Source organism: Ranitomeya variabilis, chromosome 5 (genome assembly GCF_051348905.1).
Source record: "Ranitomeya variabilis isolate aRanVar5 chromosome 5, aRanVar5.hap1, whole genome shotgun sequence".
In the NCBI taxonomy this organism is placed as follows: domain Eukaryota; kingdom Metazoa; phylum Chordata; class Amphibia; order Anura; family Dendrobatidae; genus Ranitomeya; species Ranitomeya variabilis.
In genome coordinates, this window is record NC_135236.1 from 60,838,426 (window position 1) to 60,859,015 (window position 20,590).

The 20,590-nt window shown below is 42.9% G+C and overlaps 1 protein-coding gene across 2 annotated transcripts in view; it reads left to right on the top strand.

Annotated features, from left to right (window-relative positions):
* The window catches only part of OLFM2 (olfactomedin 2), a 445,169-nt gene that overhangs the window by 192,838 nt on the left and 231,741 nt on the right, over positions 1-20,590 (top strand). Inside the window, exon 1 of one of the 2 annotated variants that reach the window (XM_077262087.1) lies at positions 11,388-11,694. The exons of the other annotated variant lie outside the window; for it this stretch is intronic. Within the exon in view, the coding sequence (XP_077118202.1) occupies positions 11,566-11,694 (129 nt within the window). The 5' untranslated portion in view covers positions 11,388-11,565. Of the gene's footprint in view, positions 1-11,387; positions 11,695-20,590 lie in introns of those variants that run through there. 2 annotated transcript variants of the gene reach the window in all.

The following is a 20,590-nucleotide window of genomic DNA, read 5'->3' on the forward strand; positions in this document are numbered from 1 at the left end:
AAAAGACCGTTTAAGAGTTAGGAAAGCATCCTCAGCCTCTGGAGACCAGGTTGCAGCACTGAGTCCCCTCCGTGTAAGGCTTGAGATAGGTTTGGTCACAGATGAAAAATGCGGAATAAACTGACGATAGTAGTTTGCAAAACCGAGGAAGCGTTGGATCGCTTTTACTCCGATTGGCCGAGGCCACTGGCTAATTGCCGAAAGTTTTTCTGGATCCATCTCCAAGCCTGTTTCGGAAACGATATACCCTAGGAAGGGTAATGAGGCTTGCTCAAAGAGACACTTCTCCATCTTAGCGTATAGCCGGTTCTCCCGTAGACGTTGCAGCACCAGACGAACACTTCTCCGGTGGGAGGATAAATCAGGAGAGAAAACGAGGATATCGTCCAGATAGACCACAACGCAGGAGTAGAGCATGTCCCGAAAGATGTCGTTGACAAATTCTTGAAAAACCGCAGGTGCATTACATAGTCCAAACGGCATGACGAGGTACTCGTAATGACCATCCCGGGTATTAAATGCGGTCTTCCATTCGTCACCAGGTCGGATTCGAATGAGATTATAGGCTCCACGTAAGTCTAGTTTAGAAAATACACGGGCCCCTCGTAGACGGTCGAAGAGCTCAGGGATGAGCGGAAGAGGATACTTATTCTTGATGGTAATCTCATTCAGACCCCGGTAATCAATGCACGGCCGGAGAGAACCGTCCTTCTTTTTTACAAAGAAGAAGCCAGCACCTGCGGGAGAAGAGGATTTACGTATAAACCCCTTAGCGAGATTTTCACGGATATATTCGGACATGGCAGACGTCTCGGCTGGAGAGAGCGGATAGATTCGACCTCTTGGCGGGGTGGACCCTGGTCGTAGTTCCACTGGACAGTCGTAGGGACGGTGAGGTGGTAAAGATTCAGCCTCCTTTTTATCAAACACATCCGCAAAGGACCAATAGGCGGAAGGCAGGCCAGCCGGCCCAGAAGAAGGTTGAAAGGAAATAATCGGACGAACGGAACCTAAGCATCTCTGTTGACATGGGTGTCCCCACTGGAGGACCTCGCCGGTGCGCCAGTCCAAAACGGGTTCGTGTGTCCGAAGCCATGGAAGGCCGAGGAGTAATGCATGAGACAAGTGGGGCAAGACGTAAAAGGCTATTTTCTCTTGATGTAAGGCTCCTACTTGAAGAACAAGTTCCTCGGTGACCATGACGACAGTCTCTTGTAGAAGTCTTCCATCTACAGAGGCAATCATACGAGGCTGTTCTAGGGAGATCACGGGAATCCGATACTTCTTCACCTCCGCTAGGCGAATGAAGTTGCCTGCCGCACCCGAATCCACGTAAGCAACCTCCGAACCACGAGTCTGACCTTGGATAATCAAAACAGAAAAAGTAAGGGGTGGAGAGGAAACAGATACACCTAAGGAGGCCTCTCCTACCTGACCTAGGTGGAGGCGTTTCCCGGCCTCTCAGGACAGGAACGAAGAAAATGCGACGCTCCACCACAGTATAAACACAAGCCCTGTGCCAACCTCTCTTTACGACGGCGTTCGGCCAACCTCACCCGGTCAACTTGCATAGGTTCCGGGATGGAACCAGGGGTTGAACTAGAGGACCGAGGACTAGGTGGTCTAGAGGCAGAAGAAGAAGAAGATGGCCTAATGGGTCTCCTCTCCCTAATAGCCTCACGAGAGCGCTCCTGAAAGCGTAAATCTATACGCGTAGCAAGAGAGATGAGATCCTCCAATGTAGTTGGAGTATCTCGGCCAGCAAGTTCATCTTTAATCTTGCCGGACAATCCTCTCCAAAAGGCCCCTACCAATGCCTCGTTGTTCCACCCAAGTTCGGACGACAATGTGCGGAACCGGATGGCGTATTGCCCGACAGTGAGAGAACCCTGCTGTAAATTAAAGAGCGACTCGGTAGTAGAAGCGAGACGGCCAGGTTCATCAAAGACCCTCCGGAAGGTGTCCAAAAAGATGGCTAAACTAGACACCACCGGATCGTCTCGCTCCCAAAGAGGATTTACCCAAGACAGGGCCTCTCCTTCTAAGTGGGACACGATAAAAGCCACTTTGGCCCGATCGGTGGGGTACTGCTGAGGCAGCAACTCAAAATGTAGGCGACATTGATTGACGAAACCTCGACAGAGCTTGGGATCTCCGCCATAGCGAGGAGGTTTGGCCAAACGTGGAGAAGAAACTGGCAAAGGATCAGGGGTGCGCGAGGAGGTTTGCAAAGCGAGCAAACGATCATCAACTGAGGCCATGTAAGACAAAATATGAGCTTGGGTGTCCCGTTGTTGGACCAGCTCTTGCTGGAGACCCGCCAACTGGGAAGCGTTACTAGGATCCGCGGCCTGTAAAGAAGACAAACGGGAGTCCATTGTCTTCATAAAAGACATAATGCGGGTCTGATTCTCACGAAGAAAGACCAACTCCTTCTGAGCCGCGGCCCCGGCGGGATCCATGGCCTGATTGTACTGTCACGCGGATGCAGAAAACAAGAGTGGACCCACTGGTCCGTAATACCGAACCTCCCTCGAGCGAGCAAACCAGATGGGACAACCCCTATACAGGGATAGTTAGGGAGCAGGCTCGAAGGTAACCAGTACTACGGATGCCAGGACCAGGGATCGGCTCAAGAAGAGTGAATAAACAGAAGAGAGGACTAAAAGGAGAAGGTGGAGGGAGAAACCAAGGAGACGGAAGCGACTGGGGAACTACTAGGGAGAAGGGGAACGGAGCACTGAGCAGGAAGGCAGGGAACGGGACTAGACGGGCTAGAAATGGACCTGAGTGCAGAGCCAAGACACAGAGAACCTCTGGTGAGATTAACTAAACAATCAGGCGCCTTCACAAAGGAAGGGCGGCCTGAAATAGTAAGTGACTGCCTCCCATTGGCCAGGTAACCCTGCCGGGTCAGGTCGCAGCCAGGGATAAAGGAAGGGAGTGTGCGCGCGCCCGGTCCCTAAGGAGAAGATGGGAGGAGACTGGGCGCGTGACAGGCAGCAGTGGGGAGGCGCGCCGACGCGCACGCCGAGACACACGCCGGGACCCGGACCAGGAAGGAGCCGGGAGTGACGAGGGAGCGCCGGCTGAAGAGAGGGACGTAGCGGTGACTGAGGCGCCGACAGGGGTGAGTATAGATGTAACAAGAAGCACTCAGTTGCAGGAACATTCAGATGCAGGAACGTTCAGTTGCAGAAACACTCAGTTGCAGGAACATTCAGATGCAGGAACGTTCAGTTGCAGAAGCGCTCAGTTGCAGGAACGTTCAGTTGCAGGAACATTCAGATGCAGGAACGTTCAGTTGCAGGAACATTCAGATGCAGGAACGTTCAGTTGCAGAAGCACTCAGTTGCAGGAACATTCAGATGCAGGAACGTTCAGTTGCAGAAGCACTCAGTTGCAGGAACATTCAGATGCAGGAACGTTCAGTTGCAGAAGCGCTCAGTTGCAGGAACATTCAGATGCAGGAACGTTCAGTTGCAGGAACATTCAGATGCAGGAACGTTCAGTTGCAGAAGCACTCAGTTGCAGGAACGTTTTTTTGAGCTCTGTGCCTTTCTGACATTGAAGACGAATTGACTTAACTTTCTACAAGCCGTCTTTACTCTTGGAGGTAGCAGCTCTCTGCTGAATGTTTCTGTTCCATCATTTTAACAATCAATGGGGATCTCAACACTTGGACCCCTACTAGTAGTGATGAGAAAATGTGACAAAATTCGAGTTCGGCAGCTCACTTGAATTTGGCTTGGAAATTTGACTTGCATCAAGTTTATTCTATGTGAATTGAATGTGCATTATGAAGTGCTGAAATCTGTCCAGATGCTAGAGAACATAACAGGCATATGTCACAAAAAATAATTAAAAAAATTATAAGCATCTGCCCCACCACCTAGGCTCACTCCGGTCTGATGATCTTCTTTGCTTCGGTCACCGGGCCATCTTTAGTGTCTTCCTGTGCCCAGGATCTTCAGCATCATCTTTGTATGTCGTACAATGTCATGGTCTAATCAGTGAAAGATACGCTAGAGATGACGGGCACTGGAAGATGCCAAAGATGACCCAGTAAAGACAACACTGGTGACCGGACCAAGAATACACGGGAAGGCCAGGTGAGTATTCATTTCATGCTTATTGAATTGCAAAAAATTTAAATTCTGGTGAATCTGAATTTTTTTGTCAATTTCGTCACAAGTCAAAATTTCACTCATTTCGCTCATGCTCTACTCTCCAGTCCAAAGTTATATTTCCATTTTTATTTGAGAATAAAAATATTTTATAAAGGGCACAGACTGTTTTTTTTTTAGAGAAGCAATATTTATCCTCACTGATCATTCTGACCCCGCTTGGACACATCCAATCTCCTATGTTGGTATCTACTTTCTGATCCTGCCTAGACACAGAGGAAATGGCAAGATGTGTCCGTTCAGTCAGTCAATTTCTGAGGAGAGCTGCCGCTGCAGCCATTGACTGACTCAGTGGACATTTTTGGCATTTTGAGACTGCAACTGGAAGTAGGGACTAGGTAAATGTCAGAATGGGAGCTGTGGAAGAATAGTTAAGGTGATCTTCAATTTGATTATTTTTTAATCAATCTGATCTGATAAGGATCTTGAAGAGGACTTTTCACTGAATTTTTTAATTTAAACAGTTTCTCCTCCAATTGCCGCAGCGCCACTGACCCTAGAACAGTTTTTCTTTTTCTTATGAGCCCCTGTTCCAAAGTTATGCCTTTCTCCAGTATTACTGGTGCAAATTTTGCCATCGACCAACTAAGCGTGGAGCCTAGAACTTCTTTGTTGTGGTTTGCTTTTTCTCCTGTATGACACTGGCCAATGAAAACACTGCCACGCCCACAGAAAAGTTCTGTGGTATACGCCCAGTTAGTTGAAGGTAAAATTTGCATAATTTATAACAGGGGACATAACTTTGGAATGCATGGGCACAGAAAAAATCAGTGGTGCTTTGGCAATTAGAGGAGGTGCTCAATTTAAATATAAAAAAAAAATCCAATGAAGGGTCCAGGAAGTACATACAGTTGTGGACAACTTTTTCTGCGTATTTCATTATGGGCACCAATTTCCAATGATACAAAATTCCATACAATATTACAACATGTATGCCAATCCCTCAACAGCCTGAAAATCACATAACATCCACTAAGAAGCTACATGGAGACACATGTAACATCTAACATCTCCCGAAAGATTTGTGAAGGTAAATTTGTCATCATATCTGGCCATCTAGCAATGCTCACCTTGGGATATGTTGAAGAAAGAGAAAAAGTCATGACAAAACATTATGGAAGCAGGCTATTCCGTTGCCTGCTCCATCTGGTCCCATCCTACTGGGTAGCAAGAACTTACAGGACAGTTTTCTACAAAGGATATTTATTGTTAGAATATAGGGATAGTGAAATAGTCCAAGGCCATAAATGGGGAATTAAACCCTAGGACCTTTTATTTTGTGTGGCACCATGGTGGCGCCTATTTGGATTTTTGTTATGGCCAAACTACTCATTTTGGATTTGCTTCAGGCTGGTCTATTATTTGGGGGCAAATTTCACGCCCTTGAGAATTTATAGCCATTTTGGGGCTTAGGGCACAATCATATTGGAAGATTGAGTGTAGAAATCTATGTACATGCTGCAAAAAAAAAACCTTCCAAATGTCTGTAGCACATATGCAATGTATGAATATGTCCTTATATATTTATTATATCGTTTGCCCCTTTGGAATTGTTGAATGATTTATATTCTTCCATTTTACCAACTGTTGTTTTTCAATAGAACTTAAAACATGTTAATATCATTACTATTGATTGATTAATATCACAACTGACCACACAGCAATCAATCAATATCAATGCCATTAGCGTATATTAACATCATCCTTATTGATATATCATTCACTGCCCAGACTAATAAAGGGGTCTAAGTGGTAACGTTTCTCCTTATGGAGAGTGACATACCAGCTCTGGCTTGTCAAGGTAAGGAGGCTTATTCACCGTGCAGTGCTCCTCTGGGAAATTAAATATGCAAATTGCCTCTTCTGAGAAAAAGAGGACTTAACTCTATAGCGCCACCTGTTGGAAGTAGCGATCCTACAAGTCACAATCAGTCCTTTAACGAGTCGGGCAACATAACTTACGATAAAAGCCAAATCGGTATCTCAATTCGCAGACACGGTGTTTCGGGCTGTTGGCCCTCGTCAGTGCGAAGCATGAGAACTGATTTGGCTAGGTGAGAGGCTCTGGACTGGGGTCTAAGGGGTAACATTTCTCCTTATGGAGAGTGACATACCAGCTGGGTTGTCAAGGTAAGGAGGCTCATTCGCCGTGCAATGCTCCTCTGGGAAAATAAATATGCAAATTACCTCTTCTGAGAAAAAGAGGACTAAGGCTACTTTCACACATCAGGCTGTTTCAGGCACAATCCAGCAATTTTTGGAAAAAACAGAACCATTTTTTTTTTACGCCGGATCCGTTTTTCCCCATAGAGTTGTATTAGCACCGGATTGTGCCTGGTGGCCAGATGTTTCATCCGTTTTTTTCCGGATCCATCCAAATAGTCGTTTCCAGTGGACGGAGAAAACGTTCACTGCAAAGTTTTTTTGTCCGGCGGAAAAAAACGCACAGTGACGGAATCGGCCCAAAACACGTGAAACGGAGGTGTGAAACAATATATCCAGTTTTCAAAGCATTTTCCATACAAATCATTCAGATTTTCCATTATAGTCTCTCTCTCTCTCTCTCTCTCCTCCCGAACCAGGAAGTCAAAATCCATGCGCATTAAAGAAGGATGGATACACCTAAATAACGGATCCGGCGCACCAGTTTTTCACAATTTGCGCCGGATCCGGTTTTTTACAAATTGGCCGGATTTAGCCTGAACACAAAAAACTGATGTGTGAAACTAGCCTTAAACTCTATAGCGCCACCTGTTGGAAGTAGCGATCCTACAAGTCACAATCAACCCTTTAACGAGTAGTGCAATATGACTTAGGATAAAAGCCAAATCAGTATCTCAATTCGCAGACACGGTGTTTCGGGCTGTTGGCCCTCGTCAGTGAGAAGCATGAGAACTGATTTGGCTTTTTCTCAGAAGAGGCAATTTGCATATTTAATTTCCCAGAGGAGCATTGCATGGCGAATAAGCCTCCTTACCTTGACAAGCCAGCTGGTATGTCACTCTCCATAATGGGAAACATTACCCCTTAGACCCCAATCCATAGCCTCTCACCTAGCCAAATCAGTTCTCATGCTTCGCACTGACGAGGGCCAACAGCCCGAAACATCATGTCTGCGAATTGAGATAGCTTTTATCCTAAGTCATATTGCACGACTCGTTAACGGGTTGATTGTGACTTGTAGAATCGCTACTTCCAACAGGTGGTGCTATAGAGTTTAAGTTCTCTTTTTCTCAGAAGAGGCAATTTGCAGACTAATATATAATTTACAGGGAATCGGTGAGCAGGATTTCACCACCCAAACTATTTATATGCACATGTAGCTCTTTCAAAGACAAGTCCGTTCCCCTATTACTGATAAATCAGCATTGGAGTTGATATGCAAATGAGGCTGAAAGACTATGGTAGATCTGAAGCCTCTGTCACTCCAGCTCTATTCCCCACCCAGTGCCTCCTCCTCCTGCTTTACTGACGTCTCCTTTTCACGATGTCACTTATCACAGAGACAGTCAATCAAGCTGGAGGAGGTGATGTTGGGTGAGGAATAGAGCTGGAGTGACAAAGGCTTCAGATCTACAATATTCCTTCAGTCCCATTTGTATATCAATTCAAACGCTAATATCTCAGCAACGGAGGGACGGACTGGCGTTGTAAAGATATTGATGGACTTGTCTTTGAGAGAGCTACATGCACATGTAAATAATTTAGAGGTGAATTCCTCCTGACAGATTCATTTTAAAGAGAGTTTGTCAACACAATATGACTATTGAAACCAAGCACAGGCTCTCAGTGCGCCCCTGATGCCACATAACAGTTTAGTGGACCTTCGCACCTACTTGTTTTCCACTTATCAGCGTGGAAAGGGTAAAGATAAATGAAAAGCAAGCCAGTTGGAGGTTCACTAAACTCTCCAGTGCTTGGTTTCAACAGTCACTTGCTGCTGACAGACTCCTTTTAGTACGTTTACTACTAGTGATACCATTGGATAGAAATAGCAGAACTGAACATGACATTAGGTGTTGTAGTCACACTTGGACCGTGGTGTCTGATGGGTCCCAGTAGGAACAATTGTATTCTACTGTCATGTATGAGGCTCCTACATCTGTCGATGACATATGAAAGTTGTGGACCCCAACTCATCATCATGGATCCAGAAAGTGTGCACTCTGTTAAACAAATTGCCTCATTAGGTCAGGATCTCTCTGCCATCCATAGATGGTTTCAACCCCAAAACTCGCTAACATACCAAAAATATGACAAAGAGCAAGTACTCACCCTCCTCGCTGCTGGTCAGGTCTCGGTGTTTTGGCTGCAGTCGCCTCTGTGGCCAATTTCTGAGTTCAGCAGCTCCTGACGTATACACCAGCACAACCGCTAAGCCCAGTGATTGGCTTCAGTGGTGATGTTCACTGTTGGCATGACATACAGCAGCTGCAGATAAAACACCAGGACCCGAGCAGTGGCAAAGAGCTAGCTCTAGACCCAGGGAGAGTGAGCACCTGCACTTTTGATTAGAGCAGTTTATGTCCAAGCCCCTTTAATTTTGATCACTGATCAGCACCATCCAATGTTATCTAGTGGAGGTAGTGGCTACAAAAAAAAATCTATCCCCTTGGAGCACCTGGCGAGTTTGCATATTACATAAGTAATAACAAAATACTTGGCACTCAGAGATTTTTTTGCAGAAGAAAGTTGAACATTTCGGGGAACATTTCGCTCTCCGGGAACACCGGCTTCTCTACAGCTCAGCGCCACGGACCTGGTAACATAAGCGCCAGTTCATAGTGCGATTCCTCGCCTTTCCTCTGCGCCTCAGCACTCTTACACTCTCCAGGATCCTTGACGTGCATCTCTCTATACGTAGGCCTGCTGGCCCTTAGACTGTGCTCATTCATTCCAGTTGTGTTTAAGATTATTCTGATGAAGGTCTTGTGATTAGACCGAAAATGTTTTGAACAATCTTTGAACTGGATGCACAAATAAAATGAAATGTTCAACTTTCTTCTGCAAAAAAACCTCTGAGTGCCAAGTATTTTGTTATTACTTATTGATGGGCTGGACACCTGACTTGTGCACCACTAACGAACCTTGAGTGCCGTGTGTACCTTCTTGATTTGCATATTACATAGTCAACCCATTGCTGTCTTTCTGTGTAGCGCAGTTCTTTATATCTCTTGTGGTGGCGCTGCAGGGAAATACAACACTTTTTACTGTGTTTTAGCGATCATCATTGATCGGTGATCTTAGCACCAGGAAAGCTTATGATCAGCTTATGGTTGGTTGCTTTTCTGACAGAATATTGACAGAAAATTGTTTTATTTGGAATTCAGAAAATGATAATTCTGCAAAATTAAAAATAAAATAAAAATGAATAAAAATAAATGTCGCAAGTTAATGACAAGACTGAATGGAGATCTAGATGAAAAATAATCAATCATGTAATAAACCTTTTACATTGCTTATGGGAAAATCTAATTACAGTCCCAGGATAAGTTCTTGTCTGTCTAAGAGATACAGTAGAGCACCAAGATATCCACACATCTCCGAGGTCTAACATGATGATCCGATCAAGAATCAGACCTTCTATAAGAGTGATGGGGAGGAGGACTGAGATCATGAGAACGTCCTAGGATCAAGAGAGATCAATATCACATAAGGAGATTTTGCCACATTTTGTAAACCTTCTTCACTTAAAACGATACTATCATAATTTCTAGAGGCCCGAAACCACTCCCATCAAACCGGACTGGACCAACCCGATTTCCATACAGCGCGGGAGAACTTAAAAAGGTTTTTGAAGGATATAAAGGGGGAGTCAGAGGGTTATATAATCATTTATGGAATGGAGCACATGAATGAGATCATAAATTTAGCTGTTAAATGACAAAACTGGTGACAAGTTCCTTTTAATAACGGAGGACGTCTGGACTCTGCAGTTATGGAGTCAGCAGAGCGTTGGTGACTTTTCTGCCCTCTGCTCCTCAGCACTCAGTGACCCCACTCTGTAACATTACATGGTCTCCACTTCATGGCTTAGTTGCTGCGGTTCCTTCTATTTTTCAATTAAATTACTCACAGTTTATGGGGATATCTAATCCCTGTGGCAAAAATTAAAATTGATTTAGTAAATAAAAATTTTGGAAACTTGAATTTATCTACAATTCTGGGTAGATCGATCTATCTAATCTAATTCAGTCAGAGGGTTGTATAATCATTTATGGAATGGAGCACATGCGCTGAATAAGATCATAATTTTAGCTTTCCCTTTAACATCAGTACAAACACTGCGCCCCCGCCGGGAGCTTCATGACCAAGCAGCTGCATCTAGTGTGGATCACACTTTTCTATCTGGTGTGTGATGGACGAGTCTGGGTTTGGTGAATGTCAGGAGAACGTTACCCATCTGTCTGTATTGTGCCCACTGTATGGTTTGGTGGAAATGGGCTTGTTTTTCTGGGGTCAGCCTTGGACCCTTAGTTCCATTGGAGGAAAATCTTAATTCCTCAGCAAAAGACATTGTGTACAATTGTAGCTTCCATGCTTGTGAGAACAGTTTTCTGTTCCCCATGAATCTGCCCAGTGCACATGGTCCATAAAGACATGGTTGGGGAAACAATATGACTGTACCTCAAACCCAACCAACATCTTTGGGACGATCCAGACTGGAGATCGTGAGCCCGGCCTCAGTGTCTGACCTCATAAATGTTCTTCTGGATGAACAGGGAAAAATTCCCACAGGCGCCTACAAAATTTGGGAGAAATCCATCTCAGAAGAGCGGGAGATTTTATATCTGCAGAGGGACCGACTCCATGTTAATGTCTAAGGATAAAGAATGGGAAGTCAGAAAAGCTCCTGTTGATCGAATATGGAGGGGGCATATACTTTCCTCACTACAAATAGTGTAGATAGATACTCGTAAGATAGATACGTAGGCAAAATTAGCACTATGTATCCGTCATGTGAATCCTACTGTCCATTTCGATTGTAAGCTCTTTTTGATGGACTTTTTTTGTGATTTAATGAAAAGAATAACGGAATATGTTGATAGATAGATAGATAGATAGATGCCCGTCTGGCTGAGTCTTCCCACTCCTCTGGCGTCTCAGGCAGGGACACGGGGAGGGAGGGTGGAGGGAGAAGCAGAGCAGGGAGGCAGCGAGAAGGAGGGAGCAGATCTCTCTCTCTATCATCCTCCTTTCACTCTGTGCCCAGGTCTGACACAGGCAGGAGCTGCACTGCAGCCAATCTTCACCCCCTCCCTTAGGGGCATTTCCTGAGATTTCCACACACAACCATACAGGGACTCCCACCTGAAGACCGGAGAGGGGGTGGCAGTCAGGATGCCAACCCCATGAGCATGGTGTTTTTGGTGGCACAATGACGGTCCCCTTACTAAAAATCGGGGCCGTGCTCAGCACTATGGCAATGGTCACCAACTGGATGTCACAGACGTTACCATCACTCGTGGGTCTCAATGGCACCAGACCTGGCACTTCGGAAAAAATAGTAAGTTGACCCCGGCGGCTTCTATTAATATTGATAGTGCGATGTGAAAGTTGGGAAAGCACTAGCGTCACACCTGTAAGCTTTGGGGATGGCAGGAGATCCAGTGCTGTGTGTTAGCCGGTCTATGTGAATGTTATTATATAAAATATGTACATCCCCTGCATGCTATCCCATCACATTTAGTACTTTCCGGTATACGGCGGTGTGTAATAATTCTGTGGTTGGCCATCAGGTTTTAACGAAAGGTCATTAAGCCATAGTAGCTCTATGTGTCTTTCTTACTGGAGGATTTCGGCTGTCGTATATAGCTATATAATAGCGGAGTTTGTCAGTGCAGCAGAGCTGGAATATTAATGGTTTTATCACTCTGTGTTATCATCGGTTGTTTCTAAAGGACCAACGGAAACCTACTGAGTTACCGAGACTCAATCCTAGAGGCATCATCCCTGCAAGTCAGACGGAAAAGAGGCAAAGTCACCTACACTACAGCTTTATATGAAATATATATAACAAATAGTAAAAGTAGAAAACATAGATAAGTGTATATAGGTACATGTGTCACATTGGCTTATGCTGAGGATTAAAAGTTATGTTTTTCACGCTTGATTCTGTGATATACATGTGTATGGTTTATGCTGTGAAACGAAGGTGTATATACAATATGAGACAGGAGGTGTCAGTCCTGATCTCAGGAGCTGACACTTCAGCTTCTCTACAGGAAGATACCTAAGGAAAAACTTGTGACATAGAAGAAAGCTAAAAAAAAAAATATCCTGAAGAGGGATTCAAAAGGAGAAAAGAACCTCAGAGAGTTTCTAATTGCTAATAAGGTAGATAGATGGATAGATGGATATAGATAGAAAGATGATAGATAGTAGATAGATATAGATAGATATAAGGATGGACAGATGGAGGTAAAGATAGATGATAGAAGGATATGTACATTGATGTATAGGTGGATGGAGAGAAGGATAGAAGGATGGATAGATGATGCATGGATGTAAAGATGGATGGATGTATAGATGGATGATGAATGGAAGGATGGATGAATAGATAGATAGATGAATGTATAGATAGATAGAAAATAGAGAATATATAATGAAATGGTATATAAAATGAATGTATACATACTACATGTAAAGTTATAGAGAAGTAGGCAAGAAACAAGAGACAATACTGACACAGATAGATAATAAATGGATAGATAGATAATAGATGATAGATAATAGATAGATAATAGATGATAGATAATAGATAGATGATAGATAGATAATAGACAGATACTGATAGGGAATTTAGATTGTGAGCCCCATCGGGGACAGTGATGATAATATGTGCAAAAAACTGTAAAGCGCTGTGGAATATGTTAGCGCTATATGAAAATAAAGATTATTATTATTATTATTATTATTATAGAGAATTGATAGATAGATAGATAGATAGATAATAGATGGATAATAGATAAATAGGTGCTAATATAAATGAAATTATGCATAAAAATACATGGATACGTAATTAATAAAGCATAAATCCATAGATGACTTAGCTGGATTATGACAGAGATAATTGGAAATATAGGGTAACAGCTGTAGATAGATACTATATTCCTTGTCTCATCAGTTAATTCTCCTTCTATATTGTACTTATACTAATTACTATGAAGATGACGATCCCCATCCTTCCACCATAGCCAGTAACTCTTCCAACTGAGTCCTCCTGAGCCCGTGTGATGGTCGCTGTAGCGGATCCTCCTATTTTCTTCTATACTCGGTGTTTATCTCCTATGAAACATGACAGAGACTGACCGAGTGCAGCGATTCAATGCCGAAGAACGTGGTGGGATTTACTTTTAGTTAGTAGGTCAGTTTTACTGAGGGTGATGATTAAACTTAAGCTTTGATGCTAGAAAAAAAATTCCCATTTTAAGAAGGGTCCAGAATAATGAATGACTTATTGAGACGGGGCTAGAATGTTAATTAGAAAAAGAGGCGAAGGATTAGAGGGGTTGCCCAGTTTGGACAGATGATGTTCAGATCTCGGGTCTCCCTGGGGTAGTTCTGTAACGGAAATGATCTTTACATTACAGCGCCTGTCGCTAGCGGGAGGAGAGGGGAGTGCGTGTAACAGGTGCCTTATGATCATATGTTAGGGAAAGGGCAGCAGCTTTATTTAAATCAAAGTTTTACATGGTGCCTATCTCACTCAAGAGGTGATGGATCCATAGCTCTGGCAATTATAGAGAGGACCTGATATGTCCCTGTAAAGGGGATCAATTTTCTAAATATTAAATAGAAAAAAATCATAGTTTAACCCAGTTTATGATGTTTTTACTGATATTGGGAAGAAATATGTGGACATTTAAAATAATTAAGAAGATAATGGGAAAATCAAAATTGACCGAGAAATTGTTGTGTCACCTCCTCGAATATGAAATATGATTGATTTACAGTGAATGGGAAATTAATTGCTGACCGTTTCTAAAATGAATTATTCAATTCCTACAACATCCCATCGCTCTCTAAGAATTGGGTTCTTGTATTTCTGCTGCCTCGGATGCTTGAGAAGACAACGTAAATGGGTGACAATAGAGTTTTTCTACCAGTTGGGTCACTGCAGAGAGGACTCGGAGACATGAGGCATGTTTCATCTCTTGTGATATAGTCTTAGTTTGATCCCCATGACTAGAAAGGGTAAATTCTAGCTTTGCCAACAAAATGTCTGCCTCTACTATGTATGATGTCACATTTTCCTTTATTATATTACTGCATATGATTACAACAGAGGAAGGATATATCAACATAGAACCAGTGATCCTTATTGCTACATCTAGAGGAAGGACAGTCTAGTCATCATTACAAACAGCATTTCTATACTTTAAGACCAAAAGACCTAAAAGATCAAGTGAGACTAAGGATTCTTTACAGCAAGAGCAGTGAGACTGTGATTCTTTACAGTGGAAACAGTGAGACTTGGAAATCTCTGACACAGCATGTTGTATTTGTCAAGTCACTAAAAAAGTTTGAAGGCCTGGATTCCTTTCTTGAAAAGTATAGTATTACAGGTTATGGGTTCTAAATTCTGTGATGGGATGTTGATTCAGGGAACTAGTCTGGTTGCTGTATGTGGAGTCAGGAAGGAATATGATGGGACAATTAGCTTCTGCCTCATTGGTTTCTTGCCTTCCTCTTGTTAGGTTACAGGTTGAACTCCACTTGGCTTGCCTAAGGGTGATACTTTTTCCCTTTTTCATGGGCTGAGTCTCATTTTCTTACAGGCATCATAAGTCTAACAAAGAAGTGGTAAGGTTAAATCCTATGGTCATGCCATTCCTATTTATATGTGTTGGGATAGGGGAGGTCCTCTTCTCCTGGGATAGGTGATGTCATGGGTATAAAGCTGGAACATGTGGTGGGGGGGATTTTTTATTTCCTGCAACTTAAGGTGTCCTTCAATAACCGTTGAGCACCCCAAATAAATGAGTGCTCAGCTGTGTATATGAAGGGAATCCACTGCTGAACACCTCCAACTCCAACATCATTTAGACTGGGTTGCAGCTATGGATGTGTATTATTTTATTACGACTTACTACGTTGATCCGCCTCCCACGAAATTAAGCCAACTACTCGTCAAAGATGAGAGCGTACTTATAAAAAGGGGAAATTGTCTTCACTCAGGGGCTCTCCTTAGGAGAATTTGCATTTTGAAATGTAAAGTATGGTGGTTTGGAAGGTAAGACTCTTACAGAGAACTGCTAATGCAGCCACCCTCGCAGTCATCCTACCTTTAGCTTTAGTTTATCAGCTGTTCCCGAGGTTCTTAACGGTAGCACAAAGCAAACCGGGAAGCCCTAGAAGTCTGCTCAATAGCGTCTGTCTGAGAGAAAGCCGCTAGGCATTATCCGCTGCCCCGCACAGCCAGGTCTATAAATAACCTTGGCTGCTAGCCTTGTCTCCACTCTTATAGGAGGTGATAGAAGGGAGGGCGTCCCCACTCATTAACCCATACACCATCGGCTTTGGGTTATTTTTTTTTCATAAACCAGATGGTGAATCTGGCCGAAAATGCAGTTCGTGTCGAGGTTGTAAAAACCATAGCAGGCGATAAAGAAGAGCTCGATAACTGCAAAAAGAAGGTCAAGAAAAGTGTGTGCCATGGTGATCTATTAATTAGATATGAGGCAAATGACAGCACGCCCAATGCAATGGAGGTCAATTGTGATGTCATGAATATGATATCGTACTAAACCGCAATCACCGCTCTCGTAGAAAGAGGTTAGGACGGAGCATAAAGACAGGGACAGATCTGCAGCCACAATCCTGTCCAGTAATGATCCAGACTAGTAAACAGTTCAGGAGAGCAAGCAACATTCAGATAATGGAGACCACATCCCGGGAAACGTTGACGTGTTTTAATTAGGAATATACCCGCTATTGTAATTAAGATACACCTAAGAATCGAGAGCTATTAGGTGGCTGACAGATACAAGGCACTAGCAAGATAGCACTAGTTTTTATATCGACTTTTGCATAGTCCTCCCTAAATCACTGGTTGTCAACCCCTTCAAGGTGTGAGCCAGATGTCGGAAGAAGTTTGTGCTCGAAATTCCAAGTGTCATTTGGTTAGGGCATTGCTTTCTCAACCCAATTTTTCCAAATGTCAGTTTGAGTATCTTATTTTTCCATTGATATGTGGCTTCAAGTTCCAAAACTCCTGACCCATCGGTACAAGGAACTGTCTCATCTTCTTAAATCAATCCTGTCATTTCAGATAACTTTTAAAAAAAGGCCGTTGTGTGTCTACATGAAAAATAACACCATCTTTGGCCATTATATAACTTTTGTCATGCATTTTTTACCAGATCCTAAACTGCAGACTTTATCTCTAATTTTTATCTCTCTCTGAATTAGTGGGTAGAGATTAGTTGCTTGATTTCTCCCATACCCAGTGCACAGAAATTGGTTGATTCCCGTTTTTATTTTCCAATATAGAACACAAACAGAAGCAGCAGCAACATGGAAGACATTATTCATCAGGACTAAGCAGTGTACCTGTGAATCCAGTTCTGGGAGAAGCTACATCATTTTCTAGGAAGCTGCTGCTCCATTTGTGTGTGTGCATTCCTGCCTGTGTGCCACTCTGTTCCTCACACCTCCTCCCCATCCTAGCCAGCCACTCCACTTGTATTTTTTCTTTCTTTGACCAAGTAGGTTTCAATCTGTTTTTGAGAGTGGATAGTAAGTTTAGAATGCAGGGGAGAGGGTAAGATGTTGCTCAAAAGTGAAAAATGAATAAGGTTTTCTGATATTATAAAGTTTCTTACATTCACTTCTACTATTGATTTATGAAAAGTTTTGATGAATGTGGAAAATTGCAAAGTGGTTGCGAAAAACAAGCAACTTTGCAATTTACCGCTTATTAAAAATTGTCTCTATTTTCCAGACTACCTGGATGTTCAATTCTAGAGTTTACTGCTTGCTTCCTAGGTTACTGGCCACCCATGCAGTCTGTCAGGTCTCATAGGTAGTGGCACATTACTTACATGTTCTCTGCTGTAGAGCATGCAAATGCTGTCCTGAAGCTGATGGATTGTTGGATCTAGCCAACTTCAATTCCCGATGCTGCAGGGGAAAATCTGCCACTGTTTGCCGCATCGGAAAGCACACAGTTCAGGCCTGCAGCACCAACAGTTGTTCCGAACTGTCAATCATCAGACGTTCACCGCCACCTGGCAAATAGGAAGTAAAAAGGCAGGAGATTGGTGCATCACTGAAATCAGAACATGGAACAAACCCTTTAGTGGGAACAGTCTATACTAAGTTCCTATCCTGGACATCATACATTTGCAATACTTGAGTCACATATATCAGGGGCTGCATTGCTCCAGTAGATTATCACCTCCAGTGGTCCAAAGTTCTGATACGATGATGACTTTTCAGAATGTGCCTAAGTCCTTCTCCATGTCTGCATTGCATTATGTTGGCAAAATGAACTTATGTTGCCCAAGTGATAACCTGTTTCATGTCCAGTGGGGAGCATTTCAACCAGAAACAGTTTGGATGCTGTAATCATGGCCCATCTACACTATCCTATGACATCTGGGCAGTTTTTTTTTAACTTTTTTCTTGGGCATATATATTGATGACGGATTTTCGTTTACTAGATTTTTATCATGCATAGTGTGGTCTGAGCAACAGCTGAGGAGCTTGTGCGAAATTCCAGTTTCTGTTGACGTAGCGCAGTGAGGAGCATACCAGTCATGCCCAAGGGGGTGTAGTCAGAACATCTGCAGCCAGACTACTTGAAATGTGGCCCACAAGAATGTAATTACCATGTGCTATGTGACTAAAATATAAGTTGATTTTGTCACCATAATTAATCCTGTCTGGGACAACAGAGCATATAAGAGATGCTGGAATAAGGGAGCAATGCACACTGGTGGTTAGTTTTGCCCAAATCACAAGTTATCACCTTGCTGATCGTTGAGGATCTGAACACTACGGTCCCCAGAAATCCAAAGAATAGAGATGTACCTACTCAACTTCAAATGTTTATGGGACTATTAAATACAGTTTCTGGCTATTTTAGGCTGCCCCATCCTCAGTATTGGTGGGGTCTCATTTGTTGGACCTCAGTAGTGAGCAAGTTATCCCATATCTTGAGATTTACCTATTTGCACAATGATAAAAGCATTGCTAAAAGGTCTTTGGAAGCCCCGTCTTGAGGTGTACATGCTCAACTTGTGATCTATCAAATGTTTATGGAACTATTGAAGAAAGAGGAGTACAGTGTTTGGCTTTTTCAGGCAATAACATAACAAATGAATGGGGCAGAGGTAAAGCATTCACATTTCTCCTCCATTCAAGAAGGGGTTCTGCAGAGCCTCAGGATCCTCAGGATCAGTGGGGTTCCAAATTGTTTTATCTCAGTGGTCAGCAAGTTTTCCCATGTCTTGAGATTTACCTTCTGTATGTGCACAATGATAAAAACTCATGCTCTGTAGAGATTGATAATGGACCTTCGGAATAGTTTTCTATGGTCTGCACATCTGATATGAGCCCAATGCTGCACAACTCTACTTCATTCTTCCTCTACGCAACTAGATTAGCCAAGTATGACGATGGCACCTGACTTTTATTCATTAAAGCCGACATATAAAGTTCACCGAGCCTGCGGGAGTCAACTAATCCTGAAGCCAAATGTAGTAAAGCAATTACAAGAATCTATTTCCTCTCTTATTAATCGAGATGTGTCAGATAGTTACTTCACAGGGAAATTATCATTCCAGTGGCAAGTAGTGGTCCTCTCCTAGCAACTGCCAAGTGGGATTTCTGCTTTCTAAAAAAAAAATCTCCTTCTCGTTCTCAGAGTAGCCCAAATATATTTTGGAGACAGTTCATTATATATAAGATTATATATTAAATTTGCAAAAGTCTTTGAAGCTTATAGATAGAGTTCGGTCACAGGTGACTTGAGAGGTTGAACTTTAGATGTTTTTATGAAAATGTCCCGCTTTTCGTCCAGGATAAGTCACAAATCGTGTTCCGAAAAGGTAAATGACAGATTCACCTTTAGTTATCATCTGTTGTAGAGAAATGTCAAAAGATAGAAGACATTTTCAGAAAGTACTTCCTAAATTTAGCATCTCAGCTGTCAGTCTTAACGTCTCCAACCAAGAACGGCTAGATACAATATAGACAGATGGCTGAAATGGATGGAATTAGGGGCTTCCTCTTAAAGTACTTATTCACCATGGGTAGTGTCAACCTGCACGAGGCTCCCTCCTCACAAGGTCCTCCAAATTTGCAAAAAAGGTAAAGGTGAATCATTAGGGCCACAAGTCTCCTTTCTTTAAGAAATGAGGTGCAGGAAGAGGAGTAAATTGATGTTTCTGGACCACCCAACTTCTAACTAACCAAATAAAAAAAGCAACAGGTGTAACAAGCCTAAGACTTTGCATATTAAGTGATTAACATCTCTGTTGTATTTGTGGAAAAAAAACATATTTTACAACTCCTTAAAATAATTTTTTTTTAAATATTCATGGGTCAACAAACCATCTCCAGTGCTTTAGGACTTGTAACATATTTGTTGGTCTGACAATCCACCTATTCCTTTACCATTTGTCATTGATAATACTCTTGTAGATGGGCCTTTGGATCCCCTGAGGCACAGAGCCAAAGTGCTTTCGGTTGGGTAGAAATTCAAGGGAAAAGAAAGCGGTCACTAGGGAGTGCTGTGAGGGTCATAGTTAAAATTGAAAGCAAAAGGTACACCGCAGCTCCAGCCGATAACCCTCTAGGAGGATACAAAATGCAGTAAAGAATAGTAATAACGGTCCTAGGAGCGCTGGAAATGAGACCAAAACAAGGATTTTAGTGTTGAACCACAACACTAAAATCCTTGTTTTGGTCTCATTTCCAGCGCTCCTAGGACCGTTATTACTATTCTTTACTGCATTCGGTTGGGTAGAAGACAGATGTGGTGCCAATCAATTTGCAGGACCCAGTCAAGCTTCAGCATTAATAATCTGTGGCCATCGAATGGAAGTCCTGCTAACCAACTCCTACCTATCTCCATCTGCGGCTCTTGTTTTGATTAGGTGGCTTAGCGTAATGTCATACTGCAATGATGAAATGACGCCAAGCCTGGTTAATCAAAAGAAGACTCAGGGATGCTGTAAGGTAAGAGGCTTTTCGCAGGACACCTGTCCGACACAACAGATTAACATTTTGGTCACTAGCCCAGGTTTGGCAAATCAATATGCACCATCTGCATTAACAATTCCAAAGATCTCCCAGCATCCTCTTAACTGATGGCTTCCCAGCTCCTTTTTTGATTAGTCGTTCTGGAGCGACTTCATTGTTGCTGATTGACAATCATTTGATGTTGTGTTGGG